We start from the raw sequence: 15022 nt of genomic DNA on the forward strand, positions 1-15022 counted from the left end.
TATCAGAACTTGTTTAGCCATACTCCAATTGATAAGCATCCCTTTGAATTCTAATTCTTAACCACCACAAAAATAGCTACTATAAAGACTTTTGTGTAAATAGGTCCTTTTACATTTTTTTATATATCATTTGGATATAGACCTAGCAGGTGCATTGCTAGATCAAAGAGTATGCACTGTTTATAGCCCTTTGAGCATAATTCCAAATCATTTGCCAGAATGGTTGGATCACTTCACACTCCAACAACAGTGCATTAGTTTCCCAGTTTCCCAACATCCCCTCCGACATTGATCATTTTTCATTTTTGTCATAGTAGGCGATCTGATAAATGTGAGGTGGTACCTCAGATTTGTTTTATTTTGCCTTTCTCTAATCAATTACTTCCTCTTTCTTAATACTCTAATAGTCTGTTGAAGCAATGTCCATTAGAATCTAGTAGATTCCTTGAGGACAAAAGACTGTTTTGCCTCTTTGTCTCCAGTGCCTAGCACAATGTCTGGCCAAGAGTAGGCACTTAATAAATGTTTTGTAGAATAAATTAAAAAGTCATAATTTAAGTTAAAGGAATGGGGCAAATCTTACCAAGACTTTGTGGTCCTCGATCATTCGCCTTACTTTAAATTAAATGACTTATTCCCTGGACATTCTTAGAAGAGATCTTTTCTGGGACACCTGATACTGCATTTTGTGAACTCCCTGCCTCCCTCTCTAACTGCTTGGATCTAACTCTAGACCTTGATTGTGATCTGTACCTTTCAGTCAACATAGCTAACCAAGCCTTTTTCTTTTATCTTTTTCCTTTACCTTAGATTTAGGATTTGACTAGAACTTCTTCCTTTTTTGGAAGAGGTGGGGTGGGGATACTATTTGAAAGTCAGGTAGCAAACTTCTATTAAACACCTATTATGTGGTAATCAGTGTGCAAGCAAAAGCAAAAACAGTCCCTGCCCTCAAGGAGTTCACAATCCAATTGGGGTGACAATATTCAACAGCTCTGTAGAGTATTCAGAGTAAATACGAGGTGATCTCAGAGGGAAAGTACTAACATTAAGGGCATCTGGGAAAGGCTTCTAGCAAAAGATGGGATTTAACAGCAACTTAAGGGAATCCAGGGGACCAAGAGGAAGAAAAAGGGACATTTCAGGCATGGTGGACAGCAAGGGATGCTGTGGGAAATATAGGGATGGAGGGTCTTGAGCAAGGAAGAACAGAGAGACCCCTGTCTCTCAATTATCTTGTGCTAAGGCTTCAAAGCATTGAGATGAACTGGCCAAACATTCATCTTTTCTAATCTTAATGATATTATCAAAGATGTAGTCAACAGTCTCATTTTATGATGGGAGCCCTGTGCTACTTTGGACCAGTTTTTGACAATGCAGACTATGTGGACGTCATCGTGTACAGGTAATTGCTTATTCCAGTGATAAATATTTATTATTCTTGCAACATCAAGGCAGAATGTAGTTTGCTGCCAGAACTGGTTTGCTTTTAGTTTTTCCTGGGAACTTAAAATACTTAACTAGCCAGTGAGAAGTTTTATCACAGAACCAATCTTCTGTTTTAGTTTTTATGAGATTCCAGTCCTACAGGCTTTCTCTTACTTTATTTTCTGTTTTCCCCAGGATCTCTTTGAATATTACAATTTATTAACAGACTAGTAAGCTCCTTGAAGGGAGAACTATGCTTTATCCTTGGGTTGTACTTCCCATGGTATTCAATTATTTGTTGCACCTCACGAAGGGATTTAAAACCAAAAATGTGTGTGGATTTGTAAAACACAATAGGACAGCAGTAGAACTCCCATGAGACCAACACAAATAGAGTGTGATCTCTCATATATGTTAAATCTGAGAGGAACTCTTCTGTAATACAAAAGTAGATGTGCCTTAGAATTAGAACAGCCTGCCTCCAAACAAGTCCTTCCTCCAACAAGTATGGACCATTCACATCACTTCAAAATATGTTGCTCAGGTCTCAAAGAGTATAAATTATAGGTGACTTTCCTATCTTCATAGGCACATCGGGAATTTCCCACACCAATGAAGTCACAGAAATTCAATCCTCCCCCCAAACCCTAAGCTAAACCTAAGAAATGAATAATTTAGGGGTCACTCATATGCATGCACTCAAAACTTTTACTTAAAACTCACTTCTACATGCACAACATTACATATACATATATCCATACACGTATGCACAAATATAAAGCACACATATACACAGATATAGAGATAGATACAGAGAGAGAGATACATGATTTATTTCCCTCCCACTTATTTGATGAGTCAGATTTTAAATTTTAAAAAAGAAGTAAACAAAATATTTTAAATTAAATTAAAACAAAATTGTATCTGAAGAAAACTTTGGGAAAGAGAAGGAATAAATATTTTCAGACCCCCAAGATCACACCACTTGGGGAATAACTTTGGCACAAGGCAAAAATGGAAACGTTGAGTTACACAGCTTTTGTTTTTTTAACATAAAAAAGCATATGCATTCAAGAGACCAAGTTTCTTTTTTTATCTTGTTAGTAGATACTCTCAAACCTAAGCTTTTCAAGTTTCTCTTCAATTGTGGAATAAAAGAATGATTTCCTTTCATGAAAAGAAATGGTAGAATAAATTACATATATATTTTAAGGGGTATTTCTCCCTAAAAATGTCCCTTCCCATTTACTAGGGTATCTTAGCATTTTTAAAGAATACCTATTAAAATGTATTTAATTTCAGATCCCTTTGAAGCATTCATCATCTTTTCTATACGACATGAGATCAGAAGGATTGATCTTCACAAGAGAGACTATAGTCTGCTTGTTCCTGGATTAAGAAACACAATAGCCCTTGATTTTCACTTCAATCAGAGCTTACTTTATTGGACAGATGTTGTGGAAGACAGAATTTACAGAGGAAAACTTTCAGAAAGTGGAGGTATGTACTTTTGTTTTACTTTTTAGGTAACTTTATTGTACTGAAGTGATATCATCAGGAGATAATTTCTAATAAAGTGTTTGTGTAATAAAGTGTTTTCCCTCACATAAACTGTCAAGAGCTAATGGCAATAACTTATGTTTCCATTCCCCGGGAACTGATCATTTTTAAATATTATTTTTGGGGAAGTAAGTTTTACACCAGCTGGATCACTGGACATGGAATCAGGATAACCTGAGTTCAAGACTTGCTTCATGTGGGGCATTCTGCACAAATCATCATCAATGTCTACCTTAGTTTCCTAGGGAAGAGAAATGAAGGAAAACACTTAAATATGAAAAACTAACAAATATATGGGGGAAGCATAGGGTTTATGGAGAAAAAGGAATTGTTTTTTGGTTTTGGTTTGGTTTTGGTTTTCTGTGGATGAGAAATGGGGATAATAATGGTGCCTACCTCACAAGGCTGCTGTGAAGATCAAATGAAATAGCAACTGTAGACTGCTTCATAAAGTTGAAGTGTTATGTAAATGTTAACTGTTATTTTATTATTTTATTCAATGGGCTTATCTGTACAAGAAAGGCAGAAGTATATTACTATATTTGCATGTGGATAGAGAGAAATAGGTATAGATATAAATGCAGAAAAAATATTGCCTTCTACAAGTTACAATAATTTGCTTTATGGTTTTCTGCCAATTATCAATTTAGTCAAATAGTAGCATGACTGAAAATAAACCCATAAAAGTACAGGAAGGAGCACATTCCACTCTCTTTCTTTTTCTTCCTTCTGTTTTTGCATGATTCTTTAATTAGAAGGCCCTAAATGGTAAGTATAAATATTTCTGCCCAAATTAAAATTATTTCCTTTCATTGAGTTTGGATAACCACCTAAGTGCATTATATTCCTGTCTAAGTTGTTAATTGCTTTGATAGTCACTTGTGTAATTTATGAAAAGTAGCCATGTCAAAACTAACTTCAGCATAATTGTAGTCTTGCTATCTGGTGCCAGGAGAAAGTAATTCAAAGTGATACAGTGAAAGATGTTATAGGGTCAGCCATCTCATCAGACCTCCCCCAAATACTTAGTAATGGCATCAAATATGAACAGCATTATTTCATTTGGCTTAAACTTCCAAAATTAAGACCTGGAAGAAAATAGTAAAGCAGTGGAAAATAAGAGCATTGATTAAAATGTATAAGCACTACAGTAGATAAACATTTTTTGGACTATTGATAGTTTGTTCTATACATTACTAGTATTTGCATTGCTAAATACAAGGAGGACTGGTCAAAATTTTATGAATTACTTAAAGAATATGATTCTTAGTTTCACTTTGTTGAGAACAAACATACTAATGGTATATTTTTTCCTGACATGCTTGTTGATTTGATGTGAATGGTAGATGCCAGGTAGTTAAAGTTCTGATTTATAGGGGACTAATTAAAATGCCTTATTCTCTTTCCTCTACTTTTAGTTTTTAAGGTTTACAAGTAAGCCAAATGGTAGTAATTTTTATGGGTAAATAACCACTGTTTTTAAGATGTCTTTAAAAACCATATTTTGTATTTAATTTTGTCAGAAAATGTCAGTAACAGTAAATGATACCCTTTTAATTAACCACAATATGTCAATTAAACTCACTGTAATTTAAATACTACATTCCACCAGAATTACTGTAGGTAACAAATCTGTTAGTGTAGGTAACAAGTCTCTTAGAATATCATCTTATGCTCGAGGTGGTTTTATAAAAATGTCCATTCTATCTATAATCAAACCTATAGGAAAAGGACCATGTATGAGAAATTTAGGATCATAAGTTTTACATCTATATCATCAACACTTCATCAGCTCAGATAACAAAAGCAAACTTTAGCTGATAGTTTCAGTAATACTTCAGTCTTTAAAACTCAGGTGATTGATACTCAGTTTCCCTCAATTCCTTGGCCTTACTATGCTATGATAAAAGGTTAATATCATAATACAGAGTTATGGTTTGTAGTTTTTATGTCCAGAACAAGTTCAGATGGTGTTGAAGGTTATAGGGGACAATCTATTCTAAGTAGTCATGCTAGCCCCTTTCCCAGAGAATCTGGCACATTTCCCTATAATCAAATAAAAGCCAGTAGTCTCTAACTTCAGCCCACAGGAATAAGCCAAGTAATACAGTTGTGGAGGAAAGTGAGCCCTGGGAAAGGATTCCCATGAATATGGAGCACTACAGGTAGCAATCTATGGAAGGAAAAAAAAAACGGGCAATTTCACTGTACATTGAAGGTAGTCTAATTGAGGATGAATGACAGACCAGAAGATAGGGGTGGGAACCAAGAATGCTACCATCCCCTTTCCCCACACCCCAACACACCCCAACACACACACACACACACACACACACACACACACACACACACACACAGATGTTAATACCCTAGAAGGAAAACCTGTTCTCTCAGTCATTTTTGTTGCTCAACTAAAGAGTACTTAAAAAAAAAAAGTCCTCCATATCAAGAGACAAAAAGGTAGAAAACAGAGTCTTGGTTAACCTACTATCTTTCTTTAAGTGATTAAAACCAGGGCACATTATTTTGTCAGAAAAGAATAATCCAACACAAGTATATTCACTATTTGATAGAAATGTTTTGTAGATACTGCAGCAACTATAGCTGTCTACTGGACTACAGGTTGCCTAATCTTTGCTCAGTAAAATAGAGGGTGTTGGGGCAGCTAGGTGGCACAGTGGATAGAGCACCGGCCCTGGAGTCAGGAGTACCTGAGTTAAAATGCAGCCTCAGACACTTAACACTTACTAGCTGTGTGACCCTAGGCAAGTCACTTAACCCCAATTGCCTCACTAAAAAAAAAAAATAGAGGGTGTTTGGGGGGCAGCTAGGTGGCACAGTAGATAAAGCACTGGCCCTGGATTCAGAAGGACCTGAGTTTAAATCCGGCCTCAAACATTTGACCCTTACTAGCTGTGTGACCCTGGGCAAGTCAATTAATCCTCATTGCCCTGCAAAAAAAAAAAAAATAGAGGATGTTTGTCTGACACAACTGAACATAGTTCAATGGGACATTTTCCTTTTTCTTGGCTGAGGTCATAGGTAAAACTTACTTTTTTTCTTTTCCTTCTCTTTTTTTTTGTAGGTGTAGGAGCAATTGAAGTGGTTGTAGAGCATGGCCTGGCTACCCCAGAAGGTTTGACAGTAGACTGGATTGCAGGAAACATCTATTGGATAGATAGCAATTTGGACCAAATTGAAGTTGCCAAATTAGATGGCACCCTGAGAACAACACTGATAGCAGGCGCTATGGAGCATCCCAGAGCTATTGCTTTGGACCCAAGATATGGGTAAAAAAATTTTACTTTTCTCATCATGTTTTTTTTTTTCCAGTTCTGGAAAGGGCCTTGGATTTGTGAACAGAGGTCTTAGACCTGACTCTTAGATCTATTATTTATTATCTCTGTAATCATGGAAAAGTCACTTCATCTCTCTTGGTCTCAAACGTCCTCTTCTGCAAAATAAGGGTATAATCTCTTAGATCCCTACTTCTAAATCTCTGATCGAATGAATTAAGGCATTTCATTTAAAGAAATGCCACCTTAAAGTAATGCATTTCAAGCCATTCTTTATAAATTAGGAATTGATGGAATTAAATTATTTCTCAAATGTGAAATAGCTTGAATTATATGATTGTGGTTTTCCAGAAGTCTTTGGTTTGGTGTTTTAAGTGGAAGTTAACATATTTATTTAGACTGATTCTGGATATTAGTCATTTGGAATCTGCATCAACTGTTTCTGACACAAACACATAATGAATGTCAATCTGCCCTGCCAGAAAGGGACTGTAATTGTTTCTAATCGTTAAAAACAACAAGATCAGCCTCTGGGTTAAATAAGCACAGATGTTAAATAACTAGTCCTTTATAATTTCTATGTGTACTTTAAAAGAAAATTTTAGAATGAAAATTGAAATAGCCATGCAGAGAGATTTTGACAACTGGGATTTTCTGGAAGCAAAGAAAAAAAAATTTCCCTAGATTTGGGGAGGCAAAGTCTACTGCAAAAAGCTAAGATGTTAACCCTTACTGTTCATTTTTCCAGAAAACAATCTCCATAGGAGACTGTTTATAAGTCCTAAGTCACCACAAGGAAAGCAAGATTTTTAAAAAGCGGATGCAGCGGCGGGAAGGGGGAGGGAGGGGAAAGCAGGGAAGATAGGCCAAAAAAAGTTTCTTTTCAGTTTCCTCTCATTCTCTCTCTCACCTCTACTTTTGGAGGGTAGGGGGGGTCAATCTCTGGCACCCATATTTGTATGTGTGTTTTTCAAGCTTTATAGGATTGAGTGTATTTGGATAGAGGAAATGAAAGCTCAGGAAAATCAGACAAAAGCATAAAGAAAATAAAATGAGATGGATCATGGGTAAAGTAAGCCCATTTTCTCTAGCCCATTCCATTTTTCCCATTCTAATACTTCCTCTCTGGTTGAGATGAATGAACCAGAAGTAAGTAGAGAGAGACATATGTTCTATTCTCTGCCTTCAGGCACAAGGTAGTATAGATGATATCAGTTAGCATGAGACACCTCACACTCTATTGAAGAATAGTTCAGAAGAAAAAGAGTCCTCTATGATATCATCTGGAGATGCTTTCTCTCATTTTCAGAAGGTTACTTGGTACAACGCTTCAAAAGTTTGTGATTAACTATGTTCTTATGTGCATATTCAAGCCAAAGTGTTAGATTCCAAATTATAATATTCCTTTTAAAAATACATCATCATTTATTTATTTTTAACATTCATTATTTTTTAAAAATTGAGTTCCAAATTCTCACCCTCCCTCCTACTACTCCCCCACCCTTTGAGGAAGTAAGAAATATGATATCAACTATACATGTGAAAGCATGTAAAACATATTTCCAAATTTGCTCTGTTTCCAAAAAAAAAAAAGTGAAAGTATTTTTTCAGGATGCCTTCAGAATATATCAGCTCTCTCTCTCTGGAGGTGGATAGCATTTTTCATCATGGGTCCTTTGGGACTGTCTTGTATCATTATCTTGATTAGAGTATCTAAAGCTTTTACAGTTAATCATCATTAGAATATTGCTATTGCTATGTACAATGTTTTCCTAGTTCTACCCACTTTACTTTGCATTGTCTCATATGAGTCTTCCCAGGTTTTTCTGAAGCCATCCTGATCATGACTTCAATATGACAAAATACTATTCCATCACCTCAAAAAGAACTGCTATAAATATTTTTGTACATATAGGTCCTTTTGTTTTCTTTTATCTCTTTGGGATATAGACTTAGTAGGAGTATTACTGGGTCAAATGGTACGCACAGTTTTATATCACTTCTGGCATAGTTCTCAATCATTCTCCAGAAAGGCTAGATCAATTGACAACTCTACCAACAGTGCATTAGTGTCCCAAATTTTCTATATGCCATCCAGCATTAGTCATTTTCTTTTATATCCTATTAGCCAATCCAAGAGGTGTGAGATGGTACCTCAAGAGTTCTTTTAATTTGCATTTCTCTAATTTATAGATTTAGAGCATTTTTTCATATTACTATAGTTTTTTTAATTTATATTTTATTTTAAATTTTATTTTTTAATTTATGGGATAAAACAAGCATTTCCATAATATAGTATATTTTTTAAAAGATTACATATGGAACTACAAATATATGTACCACTTGCTATTCCTTTTTAAATATATAATAAACTTAACATGTAAATCATTTTACTTTTTTCTCCTTTGTTTATCAGTTCTTTCTCTGAATATAGATAGTGTCTTCCTTCATACATCCTTTATAATTAATTTGGGTATTTATAATAGTCAAAATGACTTATTCACTCAAAGTTGTTCTTAAAACAACATTGCTATTACTACATACAATATTCTCTTGGTTCTTCTCATTTTGCTTCTCATGCAAGTCTATCCATGTTTTTCTAAGATCATTGAGCTCATCATTTCTTATAACACAATAGTATTTCATCACAATCATATACCACATCTTGCACAGCCATTCCCCAATTGATGGGCATCTCCTCAAGTTCTAGTTCTTTGCCACCACAAAGAGAGAATCACTCATTTTTCAAATAAATTTGGCTTAGTTTTCTATATATTTGACAAATGAGGCCTTTATCAGAGAAAACTACTGCAAAATTTTTATCAGTATGCTGCTTTACTTCAAATTATGGCTGCATTGGTTTTGTTTGTAGAAATATTTTTAATTTAATATAATAAAAATTATCCATTTTACTTCCTGTGATCTTCTTTCTCTTTGTGTGATCATCAATTCTTTATCCATAGATCTGGAAGGTATATTTTTCGCATGCTCCCCTAATTTGCTTATATCATCCTTTATAGCTAAATTATGTACCCATTTTGACCTTATCTCAATATATGGCATGAGATGTTGGTCTCTGACTAATTTCTGACAAATTACTTTTCAGTTTTCTACAATTTTTGTCAAATATTGAGTTCTTCTTCCAAAAGCTTGGATATTCGCATTTATCAAATACTACATTACTATAGTGATATAATACTGCATATTGTATACCTAATCTATTTCACTCATTTTGGCCTGTACCAGATTGTTTTCATGATTTCTGCTTTGTAATTCTATAGGGATAAGTGTGAAGCTATACTGTGTTGAGGAAATAAACTTCAAAAACTGGGTAGGATTTACCATTTGAAATCTGGTACTTCTAGACTACCTTCCTTCACCATTGTTTCATTGATTCCCTTGATATCTTAACCTTCTGTTCTTCCACATGAATTTTGTTGCATTTTTCTAGTTCTGTAAAATATGTTTGATAGTTTGATTTGCATGGCATCAAATAAGTAAATTAATTTAGGTATAATTGTCATTTTTATTATACTGGCTCAGCCTAACCATGAGCAATTACTATTCCTCTAAATGTTTAGATCTGCCTTTATTTGTATGGAAAAAATATTTTGTAATTGTGTTCATATAGTTCCTCAGTTTGTCGCAGCATGTAGACTCCCAAATATTTTATATTGTCTGTAGTTATTTTAAATGGCATTTATCTTTCTATCTCTTCCTGATGGACTTTGTTGGTAATATATAGAAATGCTGATGATTTATGTGGGTTTATTTTATATCCTGCAACTATGCTAAAATTGTTTATTATTTCAACTATATTTTTAGCTTATTCGCTAGGATTCTTTAAGTATACTATTATAGTTCTGTAGAGAGTGACAGTTTTACTTTCTTATTGCTTATTCTAATTCTTTGAAGTTCTTCTTCTTGTCCTATTGCTACTATAGATAAAATTTCTAATATAATGTTGAAAAATAGTGTTGATAATGAACATCTGTGCTTCAACCCTGATCTTTTTTGGAAGGCTTATTTCCATTACAAATAATGCTTGATAATGGTTTTAGGTAGATACTGTTTGTCATTTTAAGGAAAGTTCCATTTTTTTCCTATGCTTCCTAATATTTTTAATAGGAATGAATGTTGTATTTTGTCAAAACCTTTTTCTGCATCTGTTGATGTAACCATATGTTTTTTGTTGTTTTTGTCAATTATGTTTCCTTATATTGAACTAGTCCTATATTCTTGGTATAAATCCCTCTTGGTCATAGTTGCTATTGCTGCTGCATCTAAGGCCTGCTACTGCTATTGTGAGGTACATGCTCTGCTCCTCGCCATCCCCACCCCTGTGTCACAGATCTCTCCTTCTGACCTTCTAAGTTGTCTTGGGCTGAAAAAATGTCTCACTCTGATTTTTTGTTGACTCTGCCACTCCAGAATTTGATTGAGACATTATTTTAAAGTTGTTTAGAGGGCAATATTGGGAGAGTTCATCTGAATTGCTACCTGTACTTTGCCATCTTAGCTCTGCCCTAAATTACAATGTTCAGCACTACTTACCCACAAAATTTCACAGAAAGGAGATTCCATTGCAAAACCTGAGTACTACATAGGGAGATTTCATCCTGTAGTAAAAGTGACACGATTAGCTCAAAACAATTGGAATAGTGGATAGCTTTGTGTACCTTCATGATTAGTCATAAAGAGAATGAAATTTTAAAGGCACTCCAAATCATGACTGCTTTTGAGATAGAGAAAAGTATGGAGAGAGATGTTTAGGAATGCTATATCCTACAAGGTAATACAGTGTCTATTTTTTCTTTTTTTCTATTTTTTTAAAGCAAAATCTCTTAGCAATATGATTTTTTAAAGCAAAGCATCTGATGAGGTTCTAAAGATGGAGAAAGACAAGTTCATTTAATAGTAAAAAAAGATGTATTCAAAAATGATTGAATGTCAACTTGGAAGGAAGGCTCAAGTATAATGCTTTAAGAATATGTGTGGCCCTTCACTTTTTTGTTTTGTTTTGTTTTGTTTTGTTTGGGGGGGGGCAATGAATGTTAAGTGACTTGCCCAGGGTCACACAGCTAGTAAGTGTCAAGTGTCTGAGGTTGGATTTGAATTCAGGTCCTCCTGAATCCAGGGCCAGTGCTTTATCCACTGTGCCACCTAGCTGCCCCCCCCTTCACTTTTAATACTTTAATCATTTAGTTATTTAGAGGTATAGAAGATGTAGTGATTCAAATTGTAGATGAAACCAAAGTGAAAGTAATAACTAACACACAGGGTGACAGAAATATTCAAAAAGATCTTAATCTAAACATTGCATCAATGAATAGAAATAAATGTTTAGATTAATGAGGTATTTAGAATAAACTGAAATTCTATAGGCATACATGAGAAACTTTATACTGTGTTGAGGAAATAAATTTCACAAACTAGGTAAGACTTAGCTGGAAAGCAACTTGTCTTGAAAAAGATCTGGGGATCTTAGTGTTATGTAATCTGAATGTTACTTAGCAGCATGTCATGGCAGCCAGAAAAAGTTAATATAATCTTGGCTGCTTAAAGACAGATATAGCATTGAGGAATAATTGGTAATAGCCCTGAAGTATTGTACCCTGGTCAAACCACATCTGGACTACCATGTTTTATCTGCCATGTTTCAGGAAGGACATTGGAAAGCTGGAGAGTATCTAGGGGAAGGCAACCAAGATGACAGAGGTCTTCATATTCTCATCATGTAAGGAGCAGTTTAAGGATGTGGAGATGGTTAGCCTTGATAAAAAAAAATAGCATGTGGAAGAGGGATTAAATGAAATCTGCTTGATCTTAAAGGGTAGAACTAAGAGAAAATATATGAAAGTGTTAAAAAAAATTAAAAAGCAAATTTAGGCTAGGAGAAAAATCTTGCTAACAAAGCTAAAAGTTTCAAGGGCTTCCTTCATAAGTGTGAGAGCTCCCTTATTTGCAGTCTTTTGGTAATGACCAGAACATTGGTTCTTCACGACATTATAAAAGGAATTCTTTATCAGTTACAGATACATTTTTATGTTACTTTAAAACCTTAAGAATCTAAAATTTTGTAATTTTAGAATAGAAATCTCTTATTTCTGCAATTTATTAATTTTAGTGAAAACATAGTTCCAGTGTGATAAGCTCCTCCCTATCACCCCCCAAGAATGTATATTGCTTGGGGGTGGGGGGGGGGTAATACAACATAGAGATATGGAAGACATGAAATCCTTCTGTCCACTTGTAGCAAGATCAGACATTATTGGATTCAAATACTAGGTACTGGTATTGAATTTGGGCTATGACAATATCTCTAAAAGGCCATTAAAAGTAGCAAACTAAATAAAGTGCTAGCTTGAACATAAGGGAAAAGTGATAATGCCATTGAAAAATTTGATAAATTATTATCATTACTAATTGTTATTTTTAACTGTTAAAGCTAATTACTATAATTACAGTGGTGATAAAAATGAAGTAAATCAGCATGATTATTAAAAGCAGGAAATATAACTTGTAAAAGTGTCTCTGACTAAAATGGCCCAAGGGTTCTGATGACAGTGGTAATTTCCTCAGCTCCGGGATTAAATTGCCTGGTTTGACTAATGTGATTTGATATAATTTTAATTTTCTTGAAATGTAGAGTTCACGAATAATAAGGTCACTTTAGTGGATTTGAAATAAGACCCCTAGAGTTTCATATCCCCTTGTCTCTATTTTTAGAAAACAAGTTCCATTGACTCATTAAAATTCAAATAAATTCAATAAACTTTTATTAAGTGTTGTTTTTTTTAGAAGGAAGGGCAGTGACTTGGGATTTAAAAACTATCTTCATTTAAATTGTCTTGAAACAAAAATATAATAAATAATTGAAATACAATGAATTCCACTTTTGAAAACATATTTCAAGATAAGCAACATTAAAATAACTTACCTCATCTCATCTTGGCTCATTGCCTATGTTATTTTTTTTTAACATTGGACTTTTCCCCTTGTTCTTTGAAAATTTGTGAAGCAGGTTATGGAGATATTATTTCAAATAATAGGGTATCTAAGGACATCACACTTTCTCTGAAAAATATACTTAGAAAATCTTTGCAAAAATTCACTATCTGAATTTTTTTGAAGCTTGTAATTTAGTTGAATGTGTACATACCTTATCTTCCCTACTGGTCAGTACGCTCCCTGGAAATTAGTACAGTATTTTAAATTCTTTTGCACTTAACAATTCCAACCCTTTATAGGCACTCAATAAATATTTGTAGGGAAAGAATAAATGTATTCATAGAAATAATCATTATGTGCATTAATATTAATAAATACTCTTGATTGTGTACTTTGCTATTCATTAGTGATATGTTTCTGAAAAGTTGCATACAAATTGGACATTTGGAAATGGAGTTAAATTTTAAATGCACTAGAGGAAGATTGCTTTGTTATAATTGGATAATCATCCACTATTTTTATTTAGATTTTTATATAGTCAGTTTTTTTAAGGGCCACATTTGCAGTTTTGCTTCCCATGTTTTATTAGCTGACCAGTTGGCAGTCTTAAATATCTGCTTTTTGTAAAGGAATCTTTGTTTAAAATGAAGTTATTTCCTCCTTAGGGTCCTTTTTCATCACTACCCTTATTGACTTAGGGATAAACAAGTGATTTATAGGCTTATCTCTTGGAATTCTGAGCACAATCTGGTGGGATGGGCTCACTCTTTATATTAAATACATCCTGGATCTGTACCTATCCTATCAATAAGTACCCTCAAAACAGTGTTCAGAGACTTTGGCGAATAAGGGTTTATAATAAATCTTGGGGTCACAAATATTTCAGGACTCATCTAAACATGTGTTAACAAAAATAGAACTGCTATTGGAGACATCATTTTCTTTAAATATTAAATTGTATTGATGTGCTTTATTTTTATATTAAAAACATTTACAGATTATTCTCTCTTCAGGAGAGGTCTTTTGCAATAAGGTAAAATAAGTAAAACTCATAATATAGCAACCTCATCTGAAAGTACACACAATATTTCCTATTTATAGCACTCCCTCATCTGTTGTTATTGTGTTTTGTTTTTTTAATTACAGAAATCTATTTTTCTCCCTCTCACCCCCTAACCACATTGGAGAAAAAAAGCAAAACAAAATTACTTGTAACAAATATAAACAACCAAACAAAACAAATACCATCAATGGTTGTATACTCTATAAAACACATAAACACACATATATTCATACAAACACATATGTGTGTTTGCATACATGTTTACATACATGTAAATAAAATATAAACGTAGACATATCCTTGTGTATATGTGTGTGCATTTATTTATTTTTATAAAATATTCTCTACCTTATACCTATCAACTCTCTGTATAGGATGGGATGTTTCCTCAGTAGTACTTTGGATTTGTAAATGGCAATTGTATTGATCTTGGCTCATAGTTCTGAGAGAGTTTCAAAGATTTTTTTAGTGTTGTTATTTTGTAATCTGTTCTGTTTCTGCTACTTCGTTCTGCACCAGTTCTATGTCTTTTGTAAATTATATATTTTTTTATTTTATATGGCAAAATACTACTCAATAACATTTATATACCATAATTTATTTAGGCATTCCTCTACTGATAGAACTTCCATTACTTTCTAGGGGTTTTTGTTACCATAAAAAGAACTACAGGATGGGTCAGAAGTCATAAAGGTGTTTCAATATTTAATATCTCCTTAATTTT

General features: G+C 33.8%; 1 protein-coding gene across 1 annotated transcript in view; it reads left to right on the plus strand.

Annotated features, from left to right (window-relative positions):
• Window positions 1-15022, plus strand: part of LRP1B (LDL receptor related protein 1B) — a 2279180-nt gene that overhangs the window by 1426984 nt on the left and 837174 nt on the right. The window contains 2 exon segments of the mRNA XM_043994810.1: window positions 2731-2928; window positions 6074-6278. Of these exon segments, the coding sequence (XP_043850745.1) occupies window positions 2731-2928; window positions 6074-6278 (403 nt within the window).

This window comes from Dromiciops gliroides, chromosome 3 (genome assembly GCF_019393635.1).
Source record: "Dromiciops gliroides isolate mDroGli1 chromosome 3, mDroGli1.pri, whole genome shotgun sequence".
In the NCBI taxonomy this organism is placed as follows: domain Eukaryota; kingdom Metazoa; phylum Chordata; class Mammalia; order Microbiotheria; family Microbiotheriidae; genus Dromiciops; species Dromiciops gliroides.